Here is a 22,047-nt window from a genome sequence, read left to right as displayed (position 1 = left end):
ATGGTCTCTCTGAGCAGAACACATAAACGTTGTGCCCTTATATCTTCTTCTTAGCTATGTACATGTATAAAATAATTTTGCTCCGTAGAAATATAGCAGTCCTTTTCCAAGGCAGAAACTGTTTAGTGTCTGTGCCAGCAGCTGTACTCTGTTGCTGGCCAAATCACTTTGCTCGTATTTCGTAAGCTTGTTGAAATACACGTTTCTGCTCTAATGCTGCAGGCTCTTTTGTTCCCAGCCCCTCTCTGTGGCTATTTTGTCTTCTCTCCTCGTATTAGTTGCTCTGCTGCTCAGCAGACCCTTTCTAATTCTTCAGAACTTAAGTTGGCCTTTTCCAGCAATTTCTTCCCCAGGCTTGTCTCTCTGATTCTCAATCCGCTCAAGGCATGATTAGTAACTTCACAGACCCTTTGAAAGTGTTTAAGTTTAATATAATGGAGACAACCCTATTGTTTTTCTTTTTGCTGATGTCTTTTAGGAGCTTTATTCTTCCCAATATAAGAATTCATAGTGAGAATTCAGCCCAGAACTAGGAGCTTTTAGCCCAGTCCTGTAACAATCCTGTAACAATCAAGTGCTTGTCAGCTGTTAAACAAACCCAGTGTCCCATAACAAGCAATGTTAAAAAATACTTGTCTGCCATTACAAAATGAAAAACAAGAGCTTATAGCTATTTCTTGGAAATCGGTATGGTTTGCGTGAGTTCTTACCCCCAGAAAAGCTGTGTCAGAATGACATTGCCTGAAATAAATTAATTTAACGACAATTTTCCAATTGCTCTATTGTTGTTATAGCAATTAGCACAATGGCTCTTCATTGTCATCCTGTTCCAGTGTTTAAAAGTAAGGACATCTCTGAAGAGCCTGGTCCTCAGAGTGTGATATTATTGGGCTGCATTTGGTCGATATTGAAGGTATTTAGGAAACTCAGCACCAGGTCCCCACTGCCTTAGAAAAAAGCACAATATTAAAAAAATTAAAGTTTTTAGTGGGTCTTCAGTATTTACCTCAGATGATAGAACCTTTTCAGGAATTCCCCTTTTGAACTTTCCTTGTGAGCATCAGGGCTCGAGCTTCCCAGTTTTCCCCATTGTAAGCCAAAACTATGACAGCAATGACTGCTTGAGCTGGGCCTTCAGTGGACTTAACATGTAAGACTTGCAATTAAATGGCCAGTGATGTCACCATTTGTGGAATTATATTTTCAAGTTTTTTTTCTCTTTGGAAGCACTTTATAAAAGATTCTGAAAGCAAGTTGCAAAGGAGATTCCTGACGATGGACACCAGTGTCATTTCTTTCCCTCCAATTCTCTACAGAAGTACCCTTGTTTTGTGCCTTGAGTCCTTTGTGGCAAATTAAACCTCAGGAGTTTGGGTTTTATTTTCTTCTTTCTTCTTTTTTTCTTGTCAGACAGATTTTACAGATTAGTATCCTTGATCATTGTAGCAAACATTGAAAACATAGAAAATCCACAGAAACCCCCACCTATTTATGATTAATTCCCTGCAGTTTGATATCCCTATTTGATAACGTCTGATAGATCTGTGGCAAAAGCCAATGTCATTTCACAATAGCACCCCACCCCGGGGCCATGACAGCCATTCTTAGCTGAGATCAAGTCATGCAAGCAAATAAACCCCAAGTCCACATCTGATTAGAGCAGATATATGGGAGGTATGAACAGGACTGGCCAGATGCTAGACCATATGATAAACACCGAGGATCATGGCATCACATAAAACCAGGCATTTATATGGTACAGCTGGCTATGCATAATCTTCTCCTAATTTATAAGGCTGAAGCATCTGGTCCATTGCTGTTGCTCTATCAGCTTTTCCGGAGCCCTGTTCTTGAATTTCTGGTAGCTGGATACTGCTATTCTGAGTGCCAGTGGAATGGGAAGTTAAAGACATTTACAGTGGGAGATAAGCTCTTACTCCATTCGACAGATAAGATAAGGTAAGATAATGTTCAGCCATGGTCATTGTGTGAGCCATGCTGGCAGGACGCAGGAGCAACCACAAACCACGGATGAAAGGCAAAGTACAAATTTAATCTCAATACCTCACAGACTGGGGAATCAATGAAGCAACCCCCGGGCAGAGGCACACAAGCAGGGATGCGGGCACCGCGGCACAAGGGAGAGCTCTTGTTAGCAAGACTCCTTGGCAGCGGAAGAGTCCTTGTTAGTAGGAGTGCGCGCATGGATTCCCTGTTCTTGTTGGTATTTATAAGGTTCAAACAGGCATAGCTTCCTCACTGTGCTTTGATCTTCTTCCACAACAGGCCAGGATTCTCAAGTGGCTAGATAAGGTATCCCTGAGCCCATCACAGACTTACGTTATCTAAGTGCAAGTGTTTTCCTTGCAAGCACCTGAGACTGAATAACAATTAGTGTGATATATGTGCTTTCCAGCACCCCAGGTGCAGGTCCCTTGAGCGTGTTTACAATTCTCCTCGCCAAACTTCCGTTGCTTTCCCACAGTCATGAAAGAAAGAAGGGTAGGCCCTTGTAGGATGGGCTCCGCTTCCCACGAAGATCAATAGTTGCAAACTCTAAAAGGCATAATATCTGTTTCTCATCGTCAGGACCCTCAGTCGTGACACAAGGACTTGGCCAGATGAGGCCATTGCGACAGGCTGTGCCCATGACTGCAGACATCCCCTGGTGACACCTCAGGAGTGGGCTGACAGAATGGGCTGCACAGTCCTACTCTTGTGGCACTGCTTAGTCTTCCCCTCCCAGTGCCATAGCCCTCGGAGCCAGCATTTATTTCTCTCTTTCCTGAAACAGAAGCTGCCGTTTGGCATGTTGTTAGAAAATGCCTGCTCTGTAAGTGACTAAAAAAACCCAAGAAAAGGGTGTTTTCAGCTGGGCCTTGCAAACTTCTGGTCAGAAGGAGTCAGGCTGGTGATGTGAGGGTGTCCTGCGCTGAGTGGTGTGCACATGCCCTAACCGCCCTGGAGCCACGTGCCACCCCAGGAAGCTCTGGAGAGGTGGCCCCACAGCAGATGTTCTCTTTGTGTCCAGAAGGAGGAAGGGTAAGGAGGGCCAGAGCTCACTTTTCCAGGTATTTCCAAACTGCAAGAAAACCCCAGCTGTAGTCTAGAGCCTGGAAGAGTTCTTCCTCCGTTCCCCCCTCACGGAGATGTAAACGGCATTGCAGCAATACAGAGTAAGGCACAATGAAGCTGTTTTTAAAAACTACAGCATTATCAATGCTTATCCAGAAGCCGTGGGTGCAGATCACCCAGCTGGTACATGCTAGAGCAAAGTACCTCTCCTTGCAGGATCCCCATCCTGCGAGCCCAGTGGAGCATGTCTTGGGAACAGGCCACTACCGCTGGCTGCGGAGAAAACTCACAGCACCAGTCATTTTACCAGACCCTTCCCCAGTACAATTACATGTCAGAGCAGAGCTGAAAGGAAATTTGCATTCAAATGGAAAGAGAAAATTGGCTTTTGCAGAATATCATGGGGTTGACAACAATAAATCCCGGTGCCGTCAGAATGGAAATGAGTCGTTCCTGCAACTCTTGCGCTGCTTTCTGGAAACCCGCGTTGTTGCTGAGGAAGTGAAATCTAGTTAGCAAACATAACACCGCAAGACTTCTTCAGACCTTTTATTGTTTTTCCCAGTATAGGTGCTGCACATTTTGTATAATTTTAGCAAATTGAAAAACTTTCAGGTTTCCAACATTTCCGTAGACCCATAGCATGGCAGCTGCTATATTTCTAGTCAGGTCTGAACGCTGCAGGCACCCTTATGGCTCTGCTGCTTCTTTTTTCAAATGTCTTCTTTAAGATCTGAGAGCCCTAAACAGTTTCATCCTCTGCATCTGACATAGGTACAGCATCCAGCATTGTCAGAGTCTGTTCCCTGTCCAGGGTTAGTAGATGTTACCTTAATAAAGCTTTACCTTTGTGTAACAGCAGCAACATAAGTTGCCTTAAGGAAAGAAGTGAATTTGAGAAGAACTCGAATTACTGTAGATACTGTTTTCAGGCTGTGACAACCCACGAGTGGATGAAGTCACCAGTGCTGAAATATAAGACAGGCTATTTCTTAATAGTTTGCCTGAATGGTTTCATTGTGGTTCTGCCCAGTGCAAGAGGGGTGGCGGGGCAATGATGGATCTTAGACTTCTCAAGGTGCTAGGTACTATACAGAGAGTTAATAAGTTCCGTTTCCCAAAGAAACTTACCTAAATTAAGAAACTGTGTGATACAGGTGGGGTAAAATAATTGGAAGAAATGGAAGAGGAGGAAAAAGGGAAACATGGTGAAGGAAACCTGGTTTTATGGAGTAGACGTGGACGCAGCTGGATGCCTGCAAATCTAGTCATTCAAATATATCACGTGTTAGAGTCAGACAGTGGAAATATTTAATATGTAATGCGCTTTTTCATTTTGATGAATGCCAGAGTGACCAGCGTTCACTTACTTAAACACAGCCTCCTCCCAGGTGCCTACTGCCAGCATCCTGGTGCAGCTCTCAGCAGTGCTGCCTCCAGGTGAGGTGTTAGCGACAGACCATGAAAAGTGCTTTGGATGTGCCAAGTGCCAGGTGCTGCACTTGGGCCACAACAACGCCATGCATCGCTACAGGCTTGGCGAAGTGTGGCTGGAGAGGTGCCTGGCAGAAAAGGACCAGGGGGTTCTAATTGACAAGCAGCTGAACATGAGCCAGCAGTGTGCCCAGGTGGCCAAGAAAGCCAATGGCATCCTGGCTTGTATTAGAAATAGTGTGACCAGCAGAAGGAGGGAGGTGATTGTCCCCCTCTACTCAGCACCGGTGAGGCCACACCTTGAGTATTGTGTCCAGTTTTGGGCACCTCAATACAAGAGAGATGTCGAGGTGCTGGAGCGAGTGCAGAGGAGGGCAACGAAGCCGGTGAAGGGCCTGGAGAATAAATCCTATGAGGAGCGACTGAAGGAGCTGGGACTGTTTAGTTTGAGGAAGAGGAGGCTGAGGGGAGACCTCATCGCTCTCTACAACTACTTGAAAGGACACTGTAGCGAGGTTGGTGCTGGTCTCTTCTCACAGGTAATTAGTGATAGAACAAGAGGGAATGGGTTCAAGCTGCAGCAGGGTAGGTTTAGGCTGAACATTAGGAAAAAATTCTTCACAGAAAGAGTGGTCAGACACTGGAATAGGCTGCCCAGGGAGGTGGTGGAGTCACCATCCCTGGATGTGTTTAAGACTCGTTTAGATGTGGTGTTAAGGGATATGGTGTAAGCGAGAACTTTGTAGAGTGGAGTTGATGGTTGGACTCGATGATCCCAACGGTCTTTTCCAACCTAAATGATTCTGTGATTCTATGTTTCTATGTGGCTTAAGTGAACTCAAGGTCTGTTATTTAAACTGAACCGATCCGCCTTTGTGTATGTGAATTAAGGGAAAAGTGGATAGTGATCATGTAGCAGGGAGCTCCATTTTCCCCAGGGCTTTCTTTGCCCTCCTGTGTCTGGCCCACTCTTACCTCCTCTCGTTTAATATGCAATAACAGAATGCAGTTAAGTATTAAGATTCTGATTAGTTACAGAACTTGCAGATGTAGAAAAGCCACTCTACCTCTCCATTTTGGGGTGCCTTAGTGTATATATACTCAGACCTTGCCCGGGAAATCTTTTCACTTATGAGATGAAGACTTGTAGGAGTAAAATCATTAGAAACCCCAGGGGATGGCCAGCATCCATTAGTCATTTACTGTGAAATGGTTGCAATAGAGATCTTTTCCATTTAACTGTCTGTCATTGACTGAAAGCCAGCATCTTTTCTGTTTCAGTTTAAACGAGCTCCTGCCTAATAATATACTGGTTTCACTATCAGAAACGTTATGTTGAGGGCACTATGAAGGCATTGGGAGTGTGGAGTATGCACGCTATACAGTTCTTATTTTAAAGAGAGGACGCTTTTTTCATCTTCTGTTGCAACCTTTGTTGTAGAAGAAATAAAATATCTGAAACATCTATTTTATAAATTGTATTTTAATTCCAAGGCTTAAAATAGAAGTCCCCTAGAAACAATCATAAGGGTATTTTCACAAGAGCTTTTTGCTTTCTTTTGTATTACAGCACATGACTATTTGCTTTCTAAATGCAAATATATACCATTTTAAATTGTAATATAGGACATACAAAGTATCCTTGGCCTTTGTAGCCTAAAATGATTATGATGAATCTGATAATTGAATGCAGCAAAGTTTCATTTAAAAAGCATCCAAGTATGCATTCCAGGTGTAAACCACATATGTCGATTTACAGCTGAATCTGTGATGGGAGGCATCTTCCACCGCTATTCCTGTAACTGGGAAGAGAAAGAGAATTGCCACCAGAGTGCACGTTTAAGGCAGACGGTATTCAATTTAGCTGAAAATGCAACTCATGCCATTTGCCTGCATCCCTCCTGTACCTCTGCAGGTTGTTCAGCAGTCTAGCTATAACCTGAGCTTCCAGCTTTTTACAGTACTGGGAAAGCAAGCAAAAATGCAGGAAAATCACCAAGAAACCATCTCAATCCTTAGCCTAAACCCACTGACCAATTCTCAAGAGAGACCAACGCATCATATTATGAAGCAGAAGAAAGAAAATCTTTTACAGTTAGAGCACCAAGCTAAGAACAGAAGCACAGGTTCAAACTTTGATGCTTTTCCAGTTTTCCCATTACCCCTAGAAAGGACCTAAATCTGAGCTTGCTAAGGCTAACGACACTGAAGTCAGCTTTGGCTTAGGTCTTTAAACACTCCGTGCCTTGGCACCTGCAAGGCAGGATCGATAGTAAATCTCTCTGCTAGGCATATGATATGTGAAGATCGGCTAGTGATTGACGTAAGTAAACAAAACAGATTTTTCAGACCAGGTAATTGAGGTAACTCTTGCATTTTGGCCTATGGAAACCCACGAAATTTGATAACTGATTTCACATTACACCTGAATAACGGCCATGAAAAGAGGACAGGCCCATTTGAATTCAATACATCAGATAAATCCCTGAACAGAACTGCAGAGCTTGCAGCAGAATTGCATGTTAGTAAAGTTGGAGGTCGCTCATCTGCCTAGTTAATTATTTCTTGACAGCAATAAAAACTGCTGAAAGCAATACTATGTATAACTGTTTAAAGAAAGGGAAGAGGGAGGTGTTTCTGAGGACCATGCCAGCATGTAAATAATTATCCATACTCTTCCTCTAATATCCTTGGCTGTATCATTCTCAGCTGGTGTGAAACTAGCTGAGATGATGTAAGACCTCTGGCTAATATTGTCGTATGGGATGTCTGGTTTTATGCCACACCTTTTTTTTTTCTCCTTTTGGAGAGTATCTGCCTTTGGTGAGGGGATAGCTCTTGACTTCCAGAGTTATCTCCAGTTTGAGCTGGTGACTTACCTGTTGGGGAGGTGCCAGCCCTGTCACTGCAGCACGGTGCACTGCCTGCTGCTGTAGGCGCTGCTGCGGTCCAGCATCGGCACGTACGTTTTAGCCACAATGCAGTAGCTGACCCCGGGCCTCAAATCTTCTATTTTAATAACCTTGTCTTTTCCTTCGTACACCAGGACTCTGTGTTGCTTCAGAATGGAGTAAAAACAGCCAGTCAAGCACATTGCCCTAGCAAGTGTGGCTGTGACTCAAGTTTGATAAGGCTGGAGGACACAGAGCAGCACGTGGACTTGCACGAAGTCAATAACATTAATAATTTATTTATGATTTTTAAAGAAAATTCCCCCTGAAATTCCGCTCCTGTCCCAGTCTGTTTTTTTTTTTTTTTTTAATCTAGGCCTTAGAGTATAAAATACTAAGTTGATGGGAAAGAATAAGGGCAGGAATTGCAACTTGATTCAATCAAATTCAATTCCTGAAAAACAAGCCTACTTTGTTTTCAAATACTTACGCAGTCGTCGATGCCACCACAATCCCAGAAGACTATTTCAACTGTAAAACAAGAATGATGTGCCCATACTTTCCTGGCTTTTCAATAGTAAAGGATTTATACTTGAATATGCACTTACCTCGTCTAGCAAGTTGTTAATTATGAAGACTTGATATAGCAGATCATAATAATTTGTCATTGGTATCTTGCTGCCTCTCTTCCTTTTATAAGGAGAACGTGGAGCCTGGAGCTTTAGTATTATGGATGTGTCGTTATGAACCACAGTTACCGTCGGAGGTCCTATCATAGCTAAGGAAAAACATCAAAGCCATGAAAAAATCACAGTTTGTTGATAATGTTTCACAGACCACAGTTTGAATTCTTTCAATGATTTATTGTTCTTGTTACTAACATTATATTATGCTGTATTTACTGTTGAAGTGCCACTTTGTAAATCCTTACTTCTTGGTGGTTATTGCTCGGGACATTTTGGGGGTGACGTTCCCCATGTTTGTAAATCTATTTTTGAGCCAAACTCTTCGATATCTCTCAGAGCTGCACGTTGCTGACTGCAGGCTGGTCAAGCAAAATGCTTGGGATTCTTTGCCCTGATTTTCTTTTCTTTTCCCGTGTTTATCTGTGTGCTTGGACTGCATAAAACAGCTATTTGAACCCTTTTCAGTCACGTCAAGGATGCAGCTTCAATCCTTACTTTCAAAATTTTTTGCAGTCCGCTTGGTTAAACCCAGCTATGGGTCCAAACTAGGCAGCAGCTGCCCCGTGTGTCTCTCCAGGAGGACGAGGTGGCACAGGGCAAGACGGGCTGCTGCTGCTGCTGCAAAGTGCTGCTTTATGTCAAAGCTTCTGGTTTCTTCTGTACAAGAGGCTCAAGGTAGTTTGCACCTCAGGGCTGTGAAGTGACCTGCACTGACGCTCACAATTCAATTTTGCATTGACCGGTGAGGGAAAACTGGTTAATTTACGGGGAATTTGCTGGTAGGTACACTGGTACTGCTCAGTGTTCTGACAGTCCTACAATTTCTGACATACTATGGCATTATAATGACTCTACTAACTAAAAGTTTTGCTTATGTCCCATCTAATTACATTGCAGTCAGGAAAACACATAAATGTGAGAAGATTGGTGGCCACACGGCTCTCAGTTCTCTTCTCCCTGTTCCCCTCAAGCAGAGGATGTTTCCTTCTTTTCCACCTTGTGCCCAGTCCTTCCAGCAGCACCAAAACCGGCTGAAAATAATTTTTATAGTTCCATGCTTTGGGGTCCTTAAAGGGAGCCGATCATTTCTGATCCTCTAAAGAGATAAGCGGCTACTTATCCATAATTGGTTGGCAACCAAGTGTGGGGAAAAGTATTTTATCACAACCCTTTGCATGAGAGCTATTGACTCGCAACTTCTTTTGGTACAGCTTTGTAGCTAGAAAAGGATTACTCATGTTTGCAAATTGTGAGCGAAAATGATGTATTCCACACCACAGAAAATCCAATTTCTTTCTCAGACAGACCCATATGTTGGTACCTACTTTCTCGCCAGGGAGTGAATCTGCAGCTGAGGCTCCAGTCGGAATAGACACCAGCTGACGCGGCTTTCACTCTGCCATAATAAGGCTCTTGAATGTCAGAGGTCTCATTTGTTAGGTCACAGACGTGGTTTCGAATCCCCCAGCAGTCATCTTTGTTTTGCCATGTGCTCTGCCCATACCTATGGAGAAAGAGGAGGAAGGATGTAAGCTTTAGCTATTGCCAACCGGTTCTCTACAGATTTTTAACCTTCCTTTTTAACTCAGCGGTACTGACAGGCGTTTTGCCATGGAAATTAACTGTCTTCTTCAACTTGATGGTGGGGAAGATTTATTTCATGGGCGTTTGGGAGCTACGGGTTTCTGTCTTTTCTGAAAGAAACCCAAAGTGAAAGAAACATGGGTCACCATCCCTGTAGGAAGCCACTGCACACTTGCCCCTCAGGAGAGGCTTTGGCTTAGCCAGCGCATTTAATGATGGGCAGAACTCTGTTTTCCACCAAATAATTTCCTAAAGGTGATTTCAGGTGCTCACCAGGGACAGGAGCATACCTCCTCCGAGGACCAGCCCCTAGCGCTGCCTCAAGCTTGCCGCGTGAAGCACCCTGCAGCACTGCTGTGGGCAAAGTGGGACACTGAATCACCTTCAATGCCCTATTGCAGAAGCAGCTGACCTAGCTAGACCTGCTTCAGGCAGGCGGTTGGACCCGGTGGCCTCCAGAAGTCCCCGGCAAACTACATTTTTCTGCAACTCTACGGTGCAGTGAGGGTGCAGAAGGTCTTGCTGGAGGTGCTTGTTCCCTGCCTGCCTCCGGCTGCCTCAGCTGCCCCTTATGGGCTATTGAGAAGTGCAGAAACAACCCAGAGCTGGCAGCCGAGCAGGACGTGGCAGTTGCCCAGCCGTGGTGACAACATCCCCTGTCAGCCGAGAAATCCCTCTCACATGCAGGGATGGGCCCCAGCCCAGCGGGAGCCTGGAGTTCCCCTGGTACTTACACTTTATACTGCACAAAGTAAACCGTGTCTCTCGCCTCTCTGGCTCTCCCAGGCTGCCAATGCAAAGTGTTGTTGAAGTTTAACGAACGGAACTCTACCTTCTGTGGCTTAATCGAAGCTTGCAGGTCTGGGTTTTCCAAAACTAAAATCGCTGCAAATAATAAGGACTGATAACATAACGTGTTTGTCACAGACATGCTCCGCTGTACTTAAATCGGGGGGGGGGGGGGGGGGGGGGGCAGTATTGCTACAGCTCATTTGTTTTTATGACTAGCAGACTGCAGGGAAATTAAATTTTCTGGATCTCATGTTCAAAACTTCCCAGATCTAGTAGTTACAGAACAAACACGCTTAGTATTATGAAAGGAACACTTTTATGTGGTTTGGTTTTGGGTTTTGTTTTGTTGTTTGTTTTTTTTTCTTTCATTTTTCCTTAGTGAGTTTACTGTGGTGAAAGATGCCTGATGGACATCCCAGGAAACAAACCCTTCGGATCAGTTCACAGAGCCTGCAGTAAGCAACCACATCAGTATTTAAACTTGAGTGCTCTTTCCTCCACATCTCAACTTTAACCTGCAGGGATTATAGCTGTTTTAACAGTTGCCACAACCATGTTTATCAGCTCTTGCCTAATAAAATATAACCCGAGATTCCCTCCTTTCCAATCGGAACTTCTGGATAAAGCTGCCTGGCAATTTTCAAGATAATCTGTTTTCAAACTGCAATGGTTACAGATGACAGAATCAGTTAACAACCTCTCTGAAGCATCCAAATCCTAACAATTTTCTGAGTTTTGTGACCCAGGTGACTCACTATTACTGCAGCTTTACCCCTGGCTTATCACAGAATCAGGTAAGACTTGTATTAGTTGAACTGAAACTGATAACACAGCTATGAATAAATTTAATGGGCAGCATGCTTCTTTTAGCTGCATTTCAGAAACTTCAAAGACAAGATTACAGACTAATTTGGAAACGACAGGACTTTTGAAACCCACCAAAAGATTCAGAGATTTCTTGACTCATCCAGAGACTCAAAACAGACCCAGCACCCCCTCCCCCCATAGGAAAAGAAAGAGCAGAAAGCCTTTACTTACTGGCTGTCTCATCCTGAAGCAGGTGCACCAGTAAGCAGAGGGAGGAAAGCGTGATCCCCCTCATGCTTACGAGAGCAGCTCCATGACTGAAGAGCATCTCTCTTCCTCTTGGGCATGTCTTATGAGGAAGTAATTATTAAACACTCCAGAGTTCCCCTTATTTTCAGCGGTTTCCAAAATCCCCGGTTTGGCTTTGCTTTAATTTATCTGAAAGACATATGAGTTACTCTAAATTAAACATAAGCAATCGTTCTTGGCAGCTGTGGTCACTCTGAAGTTTGGAACTAATTATGAAGCAAACCAGTGTGAAAAAAGGTCCTTTTTTTTTTAGGCTTTTATTCCCAAGTGATGTCTGGCAATATTGCTTTATCCCATAAATCTGTCACACAAGCTTGTTGCTTGCCATGCTAAGTTATTTATTTATTTTTTTGTTTGTTTGTTTTTCATCTCACTAATCACTCACAGCTGAAGAACACAAGAAAATTTTCTGCAAACATGTAAAAGACCTACCCGTGGCACGTCATCTGTTTTGGTGGCCTGTCTTTGGGTCGAACGCGAGCAGAGGGAGTTTGCAGGGATGTTTGCGGCGGGGCGTCATCTAGGCCTGTAGCATCGGACGAACGAGGGGCCGTGACACCGCCGCCGGCCGTGCTCCGGGGCAGCGCATCCACAGCGCGCCGGCTGCTGGAGAAAGAGATGCTGGGATGCCGCGGGGCAGCCGCGGCACTGGCGGCCTCTTGGCAGGCACAGGGGAGGTGAGCCCAGCCCATTGGGACAAAGTGCCACTCTGCGTTGGACTTTCAGACTGCCAGGAGTCATACGTCCCAACCGGTGCGGGTGTGCCGCAAGGCTGCCTGCACAAATATTGCCGTTTGTCCTCCGAATCCTGCCTTTTGGGATACACGCATCCCTGCGAGCATCCTGCCAGCCTGACCACAGGGCTGGGGATGCCGGGGCTCCCCGGCGGAAGGGATCTCGCCTTGTGTTTGTGAATGCTTTAATGCCGTGTGTGTGCCTGCCTCGTGGGAGCCAGGTTTCGTGCTCCTGGGACGTATGGAAAGCTCAGCTGAGTCGGTTGCTGGCAGCAAACGTGGTGCCGCTGGAGGCGGCTGGGAGTCTGCTGCTCCTCCTCCCAGCCTTGCCCCTTGCTCTTCCACCCCCCCGAAAGCTCCCTGGCACTGACATCCACGTGCACTCCTGGGCAAAAGTCAAGATGTCTTCTCCTTTTGCAAGCCCACCTCGACAAGCAAGAATAGAAAAGCCAAATTCTGTATGACGCAGAGCTGTGTCACGTCGCCCACTGAAAAAATAATTGGTGTGAAGACTGCCTGTCTGCAGAAACAAAGATTTGCCCGATAATCATCTTTGCTTTGGGAAAAGGTGTAAGCAAAACACCTGTTAGGTCAAAAAAGTTCAGGCTCCGGTTCAAATTAAGGTTTTTTTATTTAAAGGCATTTGTTTATACTTGGCAGATCAGACAACTTCTAATCAAGAAGCTGCCCTCAGTCATGTTCATGGGCTCAGACCCTCAGTTCAGCTGATGAGCTCTACCTCATTAGCAAAGCACCGAATCTGCAGCAGATGTACGAAAACTCTAGATGCACAGCTTTGAATAACTATCTGGTTAACCCAATTAAGGGAATTAAAGAACTGAGAAGAAATGCAGAAAAGAAAAACAAACCAGAATGGAGGCAGAAGGCAGAAAGGCCACCCTGCTGTTATTGTCTGGGAATTTTTTATCTATCCATTTCCCAAACACATTTTCAACATCCAATGACCTTTAAGTAGTTCCCCACACCAAATGCAATTAGTATTTCATCATATTATAAAAGCTCAAGTGCGGGAAGGGGGAACTTTTCTAAAGCAATCACCGGCCTGAATTGTCATCAAAGTTTAATCACACTTGTCACAGGTTGTATATTTGCTTACTTGAATTGTACCAACACACCTTCCTGTACCCCGCATTACAGCCCATTGCCAGGAGCTGAAGCGTGGAGCTTTGCCAAAATGGCTTGTGATGGTGGTTCCTCCTACCAAGGCAGAGCCGAGAGCCAGCCCGCCCGGCGCCAGCGGGTTTCGCTCAAAAAAGGCTCTCTGCCGTGTGGTGAAACGGGGAAAGGAACGCTTATTCCGCAGAAAAACTTGGGGTTTCCTGCGCGCTGCACTCGGATAGCGCTTTATCTGCGACTGGGCTTGGTGCTCTGAAGTAATCCGTAACTCTTCACCCCATTTTTTGTGAGTATCGAAACGGCTGCTGGTAATCCCCAGACGATTAGCATCCATAACGTTGTGCTACTCATCAACTTCAGTCGTGCCTCTTCAGCGATTTCTGTGATAAAAACAGTCAAACAAGTACCAGCTACACACACACATATACAGACACACACATACAGACACGTCTTGAGTCTCATAGAATAGATGTGTAGTACATTTCAAAAAGTAAACAATTGAGGAGCACTACAGGATGACGTGCACTGCAATGCTATTTAAAATGTGAATGAGAACTTTTAAAAAACATTTTTGTTTAAGAATACCCTGAACAGTATTTTATGAAGAAATGGAAAACGAAAATGTGTCACTTTCCCCAGCGGAGTCCACATAAGTAGTCACACTACTAATTCATCCTAGCTTCCACTGAAGTGTCTTTTTGATCCAAACCTTTGTGAAACTGTAGTGCTGCTGTTGCTGTGAACCAACATAGAACCGTGGGCATGAGAACTTCTTCCCTTCCCAGAATAAAAACCTGTCTGAATGCTGGGTGAACAAATTTCTTTCTCTTAAGGACTGAATATTGCTACACAGAGGTAAAAGTCAAGTACATTCTTGCTGGCAGTGGCTTGACTCATCCAATCTGATAGAACCACCTCATTGGTTTTGTTTTTTTCTTTCTTTTTCCCTTGAAGGAGTCGTTTCCCATTCGTAAGAGGAGAAGAAGGGTCCTGCAGCACCCCCTTTGGCTTTTCGGATGCGAGCGTCTGATATTTGCAGTGGATGTGGGGTTGGGTTTTGCTTAAACACCTGGATGAGGGTGTGGGAAGATGAAGGAAGGGGAGAAACTCCCGAAGCACACAGAGAATAGTTCTAGTACCTGGCGGAGGCCAGACAAGCCTCTCTCATTTCACACAAACTGACAATAACAGAAGAGTGGTTCAGATTATTCTGGACCCAAAGACCATTCTCAATTGGAGCTGTAGTTTTCAGTCTCTTCCCCTTCTAAGCAACCAGCATGGACTCACAGAAGAACCTGTCTTGGAAGGGGCTCTGGATGCCGTGCAGTCCAGCCTAATGCTCGCAGCAGGGCTAATGGCAGTGTTATCCCACGCTTAACCATTTCCAGTGTGAGTTTTCCTCCCATATATCTAAGTGGGATTCCCCCGCTGCGACTTCTGACAGCTGCTTTTTTGTCTTTTCATTGGAGGCCTCAGAGAAAAGTCTGTCTTTTCTTGCGAATGTTTATATGGTTGGCAACTGCCATTAGATCCCCTCCCTGGCCATCTCCTCTCCCAGCTGGAGGGCCCCAGCTTTCTCAGCCTCTTCTGGCATGTCACGTGTGGCTGGATGACCATTCACCTGCTCAGCAGGGACTGGGAAAATGAATCACTACACACGCACACACCAAAAAAAAAAAAAAAAGAAAGAAAAAAGAAGAAAGAAAAAAGAAGAAAAACCCCACAGTAAGGCAGGAGGGACTTTCTGGATATTTTTTTTCCCTGCCCTTCAGGGAAGAGGCATTGCATCACACTGGTTCTTACAGAGAAGTTTTGGAGGAAGCCAGGCTGACTTTCACTGCGCAGTGCGTGCCTTCACTGCTGCCCGCCCACAGGTACAAACTGTTCAGCTCTCACTGTTATAGGGCTTGGGTCAACATTTTAAAGATTATGGTTTGAAATTCCTGATGCTGTAGCTGCACCTTGACAGTGAGACATCTGAATGTAAAAAAGATGATCTGCTGAAGGCTCGCTGTGTCGAAAGTCATTATTTGCACATACAATATTCATTTAACGATGTGCAAGACACTTGAGTTGCACCAGAAAGTTAGTAACCAACACTAATGTTCGTTAGGAACTGTAGGTAACAACAACCCCCAAATTAGCTCAAAGCCTTTTATTTAAATGACAAGTTTCTTTAAAATCGTCAGTTTTTCTAATTTGCAGAGACATATGATTATTTTTTTTTCTATCCCTAAGGAGTGCTGTAGCTTGTTTAAGCTTGAGAAAAGACACGTTTTTCTTTAGGTTGCGGGTCCCTCACCAAACCATCTACAGACAAAAACCCACCAGCTCAGAGACACGTGGAATAAATACTCCGTAATTTGTTGGTTTTGCTTAGGTAATTCTTAATGGCATAGGAAAGGTGCCAGATGACCCCTTAGCCAGCAGAAACCCCAGATAAGCCTGGGAAGGTACAAAACCCAAACATTGCTCATGCTTTCTTGGTCCACCTACTAAAGTAAAGAAAGGAAGGCTCAAAGCAAAGTGCCGACGCTCGCTCTCTCCGCCACCAGAAGCAGCGGAGGCAACGCCTGAAATATTACCCGCGTGGGGAGGGCGACGACCTACCCGTTCATTTTTTTGTAGGCGGTGGCTGGAAGTCTGCGTGCCTGATCACAGCGGGCCTGTGCAGACCACAGACAGCCCCGGGCTGACTCATCAGGAGGTAGCACGAGAAGGGCGAGAGGCTGTGGGAAGAGGCGGAAGGAACTGGGATGCCTGCTTCCGCGGCTGTCATCAAGGCTCGGGCTGCTGCAGGAGGAGAGAATGGTTCTGGGTAGCTGCTTTGGGCAATAAAACTGGGAAAGGTGCAAGCTCCAGAGCTTTTCCTGGCCAAGGGAAAAAAAGAAAAAGAAGAAAAGAAAAAAAGAAAAAGAAAAAAAGAAAAAGAAGAAAAGAAAAAAGAAAACGAAACTGCCTTTCACTCACCTCTTCTGCCAGTAGAAGTTTGTAAGCATCACACTTTCTGGTTCTGTGGTTGTCTTTCGAATTCTCAGTACCATCTATTACCCAAGGAGTGGGAACTCTAGAACAGGACTCTATTCTGACAACAATCTTCACCATCGCCATCTCCAAATTACTAGTGAATTTGTAAACATACTGTCATTTTACAAGTTTTTGTTGTTTGTTTGTCCTTTTTTTTTTAAGTACAACATCTCAGATCTTGTGTGGATACAATCTCCTGGCATTCAGGACTTGGCGCGCTGAGCTTTTCAGGACAGACTCCTCCACGCTCAGCGCAGCTGGTTTTCACACTTCTCAAATGTGCGAGTTTCAAGCTTACTGCAATGTCACCATTTAACCAGAAAATTTAGATCACCCTGCGATACTCACTTGCCAAAAAGCTTTGTTGCATATTTTCTTACAGGAAATTAAATTTGGCACCTCTCAAATAAAATTGCTGGTTTTGCTGCATACCCTGAAGCAGTCGATAAAATCGCTCAGTAATTAGTGACCCAAATCCACAGAAAGTTCCAGTTTCTATTCAGACTGGGGGGGTGTGTGCGTGAGGAACAGGTACTGTACTAGTGCCTGATATAAGGCCAGCCGGATTCCTGGGACGAACCCAGGTGGAAGGTGGGACTGAGGAACGGCAAAGGTGCTGACACCGCCCTCTAGCCATTCAGGCAAGCTTTTGCAGCCTGCCCTTACCTGGTCAAATTTATTTCGCTTTTAACCACATTCGCAGCAGGTTGCAATTGTGGCTGTTGTTGTCACAGGCCTCAGCTCTAATGAATGCGGTCGCAAAAAGCACACAACGGTTCCTACCTTCTGGGATGGGACCGCACATCCTCCACCCTTCCTACAATCAACGATTATTAACTTAAAAAAAACAAACAAACCCACCCCAAAACACTCAAAACCCCAAAACGTAACAGAGAACAGTCACACCTAGAATGAAAACACCGTGTATTAGATTTTTTCTTTTCACTCTGTATTTTCAATCTGAAAGGATCCCACGTACTCTTTGTGGAAGGGTATTTTTGAAGGAGCATAATTTGCATAAGCAACCTTTCAGAGGCTGTGCTCCTCAAGAGGTGTCAGCACAGGAAAAAGCACACGTGTTGCAAATATTTGGCAACTGGAGGATTAACTCTGCAGAACACACAACGACCTGGCGGGCAGCACGGCCTGGTCTGCCTGATCATCATTTGCTCTGCGTCTACTGCATTTCTTCTTTTAACCTGTGGCTGCACAGTAGAACGTAAGACTTCTTTGCCCCCAAATAAGAAGAAAAAGGTAAGCACACACTTTTGTCTTTGAGATTTTTTTTAATTCAACGTAAAAACATTTAGAATTTACAATATTTACAAGTCATTTAGTTACAAATTTCAGACAAGAACCAAAGTATGTTCAGCAGGCCCATTATGGATAATTACGTTTCTAAAGCCAGGAGGACTCGCATTATAAAATACTTTCTAGGGGTAAAGAACTCTTAGAATAAATTGCCTGATGGGGTTGTGGAGTCTTTAGACAAACACGCAGGAGGAGTGATGCAGTTCTGGGGAGAAGAATGAACCGTAGACCCCTGGAGGTCCAACCTAGCCCAATGATCGCATCCATTTGGAGAATATAGAAATTGTATTAATAACCAAGGGCTTCATAGTTAAAGGACTGTTTTTTTTAAAACCACACTAAAGAAATCTATGCAGCTCACTTATTTTATAAGATGAAAGTTGCTTTGTGTTTGGTTTGTTGTTTTGTGGGGTTGTTTGTTTTTAGACATGCTGAAACTATTAATTGAACCAAGTACAACAACTCTTCTTTATTAATACTAAACTGTTTACATGGCACCACTTCAGAGCAACTGGTTATTTCTAGCCTCGAGAAAAACAGCTCTTCTCATGCAAGTTTCTCTTCCTGCAATCTTAACTAGTGAAGGACTACATACAAATACGCACATCTGTTCTAAGCAACTAGGACGCTACAAGATGTCTTATTTCTACAGATGGCAGTAGATTTGACAAGAGTTAGTTTTTTAAACTACATTATTGATTTATGTGGAAAAAACATAAAAGCAGAACATCCGGTGCTTCTGTGCCAGCGTGCAGTATTACCACAAAACTTCATTCTTAATTGCTGATCTGATAATAAAAAGTTACAATGTCCATCCAAAAATCAAGAACTAAAGAACTTAGAAAAGTTGTCAGGTATTAGGCCAAAGTTTTGTGATGCAATTTCTCATACACAGGATACAATGTTTTGGAGTCTCGTATTCCATCATCTCCCAAATCACCTTTTAGGAGACAGGAAGGGAGGAATGTGAGTGGTGGTGACAAAGTAAAGTCACCTGAAACAGCTCGAAGTAGTGAAACCTTCTGTGTATGTCATATTGGATACCTGATACATCTGTAAAAGGCACAAATATGAAATGATGTTGAACGTGTAAATGTTAGGCACTGATATCCTGTGTCAAGGTGCTATGCATGAATATCCAGAAGCTTGAACAAACTACTTCTTCATCACAAGAATAAAAATTTATTAATTTAAACTAATTTAGTAGTTAAGTGAAAATGCATGGATAAATACTACCTGACACCTCCCCAACCACATGGCTCAGATATTTGGTATTAGAGTAGTGCAAAAGCAAGGCTAATTAGCCATAACTGGTAAGGCATTTCCACGTTCCCTGTCCCAAGAAGTCCTCACACTGCAGGCTGCTGAACTGTATCCTAGCAGAAATGTCATCGTGAACTTGCCCTGTTTTTAGGCTCTCTCCTAACACCACCGCTAGCAACTGCTAGAATCAAGACTGGGGGAAATAGAGCTTAATGACCCAGGGAACACATTCTCGTCTCAATGTGGTCTCATGTTTTCAGCTAGTCACAGCTACTAAGAGAAACTGGTACTTTGCGCACCTTTAAACTTCTTTACTTCACAGTTATAAAACCTGCAAGTTGGCCTGACCAATTTAAACACCTAAACTATCCCCATGGTACTGGATACTTGTTAAGTACACAGCGCACAGAGGACATACCTGCAAGGATGGTGATAATTCAGTAGCTTTTGTAGTTACACTTCTGAATTTTTCACAAATAAATCCCTAACACATATAACTCCGCGATAGTTACAAGAAGAGGTCAGTTGTGTGCACATATATATCTATATCTAGGTATGCTGTATAGCACAAAGCACTCAAACTCCTGCGCCTGATTTTCAGCTTACAGAGTAAGCGTGTCTTTCTATGCTATGTAACTACCCCCCCGCCAAGAGAGTTATTTTCTGCACTTCTGCAAAGCTGATATCTACACACCAGTGGATGCTAAGCAGTTAGTCACCAGCATTGCCTTCTAGGAACTCAACCCAGAACGTGACATTGAAGAAGTTACCAGGGGGTCTCCCTACATTTGAACATAATGCAGACTTGAATCAAAGCCAGCTAATGCATACTGAAATCCTTCTAGTTGGGCTAGGACACCATAACTACAAAATTCACCTGTTTGATTTGGCTTTTCCTAAAGTTATCAAAACCCTGCTAACAGATCTGTTATCTTCCCATGAGTAGAGAATAGAAAAATAGCTATTGTGTTTAAATCATTGGGAATTGAGTATGTACCGCTGTGGTTAACGTCTGATATCTGCAGGAATGGAAACAGTCCAGAAACTGCTGTATAAACAAACTTTATCTTAGGAATACTCATGCCACTGAGAAATGTAAGGACAGAAGTACTATGATATTACTTTTCCTTTAAATCACCTTCTATAATATGCAAACATTTCTGATAATCCTACAGAAAATATCTTTTAAAACAAAGACACAATTTTGTATAAATGCACCACCTTGTGTCTGTAAAACATACTTTTTTTCCCTGAACTAAGCTTCATTAAGAATTATTGTAAGCATTTCCCACAAACAGGAAATACCGATGAAGACTTGGCTAAAGGGAAATAACTGGATTGCAGGCATTAGACTCAGAAGTTTTTAAATATAAAAAAAATAAAATCCTTACCCTTTGGTTTTCAAAACTACAGTCTCATGCTACAAAATTCAGAGGCCTGTCAGGTGACAGTAAGTTCCGAACCACAACTTACCACACTACTTTTCTATTGTCTTGAAATATATTTTTAGAGGAAGATAACATGTATAGTTCTATTAAAAAAAAAATATCACACTGTTCTAAGAATTAGCATAAAAATTCTCTGGAGGAAAACAGGCTTTTGAATTTTGAAAAGATTTTCTGAAGAATTTGTGCAACCACCCAATATACACTTTTCTTCCAATGATGATCAGCCAGCATGCTAATACAGGAATTATCCAGAATGTGACATGGTTACACAATGTATCCAGGTGATCCAAATGTATGCAGCTATACACAAATAACAGCACTTTTAGAAACAGCTTCTTTAGTCACAAGACTTATGTTACAAAGGAAAAAGTCTATCACATACTCACTGAAATGTATAAAGTAAGTACATACTTCTAGTTGCAGAGAAGACTATAAATAACTGTGTTTTGGCCATGAAACCAAATTCTTAAGATATACAGGAAAAGGTTATAGGCATATTCCTACCTGAAAGAAATAGTAGCATTTCATTTAATACAAAAATACTCTTAAAGAAGGAAAAAAAAAGCAAGCAGGAGAACACCTCCAATAAAGGCAAAAACTCTCAAATATTTCTTGCACGTCTCTACTGTAACCGAGTGAAGGACTTCGTAAGCATAATGTTCATCAAATTGATTTTGAAAAAGATTTGACATAGAAGGGAATAATGACATAGCTGCTGTTTTAAACTCCTTCATGAAGTCTGTTCTCCATAGACTACTGTTAAAAAAGCAGAGGGCTATTTCAAATAGGAAATCGTGATTTATGTCATATACACAAACACGTCTAAAAGTAGTTATTATGAAATTTCCCCCCACTTTTTATGCTGTTCTCAGCACTACTTTCAGTCCCATTTCAGGATCCCACTGTACTAAGTTGTGTACTGGTTACTCTGGTTGGATCAGAACAAGTACAACTTGTAGATGTTCATAATATAACCCAGACTTTCCAAAGTCTTCAGTAATGCTGTTCTTCCTGAGTTCTGCTTAAACACTTCAGCTATCCTTGTTAGTCAGTTGGTCTGTAAGCAATCACAGGCTGTTCTTCACCAACATCTATCAACATATCTAATGGAACATGAGGCTTGTCATAGCCAGAAAACTTGAGGCTGCTGCTTGGAATGACTGTTTGTTGTATTTCTGTGTCAGAAACCTCTGGACCTGAAGAATTAATGCATATATCCATTTGGCTGTGGTCAGAAATGAAATAACTGTCCTTTACTTTGCTATTCTGTTCGTCATCAGAAGACACCTCTTCTGTGCTTTCCTGCACAGACACCTCTTCTGCTTTGGCTGGTGCCTCTGGGGGAGGAACAGAAGATGCTCCTTCACTGGAATTCTCACAACTAACAGCTTCTTCTTGTGGCTCCACCTCCAGTGAGGTTACTTCATCATTATTCACTGGCGATGCTGACTGGCCTGGCACAAAGCTTATTACAGATACGTATTTTGGCTCCGATTTTGATTCTAGAATGCTGTCTGTGTTCAGGTTTCTTATCACACTGACCTTAAAT

The 22,047-nt window shown here is 43.4% G+C and overlaps 2 protein-coding genes across 3 annotated transcripts in view; both read right to left on the bottom strand.

The window, feature by feature from the left end:
* Positions 1–6,044: 6,044 nt before the first annotated feature.
* IL22RA2 (interleukin 22 receptor subunit alpha 2) lies at positions 6,045–12,531 on the bottom strand. Of its 2 annotated transcripts, none has more exons than XM_063331057.1 (7): positions 12,011–12,531; positions 11,501–11,707; positions 10,405–10,546; positions 9,412–9,590; positions 8,009–8,178; positions 7,389–7,567; positions 6,045–6,311 (listed from the first exon to the last, which is right to left on the bottom strand). In XM_063331057.1, exons 2-6 carry the CDS (start codon positions 11,595–11,597, stop codon positions 7,412–7,414), a joined length of 744 nt encoding a protein of 247 aa, XP_063187127.1. In that variant the 5' UTR covers positions 11,598–11,707; positions 12,011–12,531; the 3' UTR covers positions 6,045–6,311; positions 7,389–7,411. The 2 variants fall into 2 exon arrangements, with proteins under 2 accessions (XP_063187127.1, XP_063187126.1); XM_063331056.1 differs by having other exon boundaries at positions 10,405–10,555; positions 12,011–12,530.
* Positions 12,532–17,742: 5,211 nt separating this feature from the next.
* Positions 17,743–22,047, bottom strand: part of IFNGR1 (interferon gamma receptor 1) — a 30,384-nt gene continuing 26,079 nt past the window's right edge. Inside the window, exon 7 of the mRNA XM_063329497.1 lies at positions 17,743–22,040. Within this exon, the coding sequence (XP_063185567.1) occupies positions 21,543–22,040 (498 nt within the window). The 3' untranslated portion in view covers positions 17,743–21,542. The remainder of the gene's footprint in view (positions 22,041–22,047) is intronic.

Source organism: Chroicocephalus ridibundus, chromosome 3 (genome assembly GCF_963924245.1).
Source record: "Chroicocephalus ridibundus chromosome 3, bChrRid1.1, whole genome shotgun sequence".
NCBI lineage: Eukaryota > Metazoa > Chordata > Aves > Charadriiformes > Laridae > Chroicocephalus > Chroicocephalus ridibundus.
This window is presented reverse-complemented; position numbering and strand designations above follow the sequence as displayed.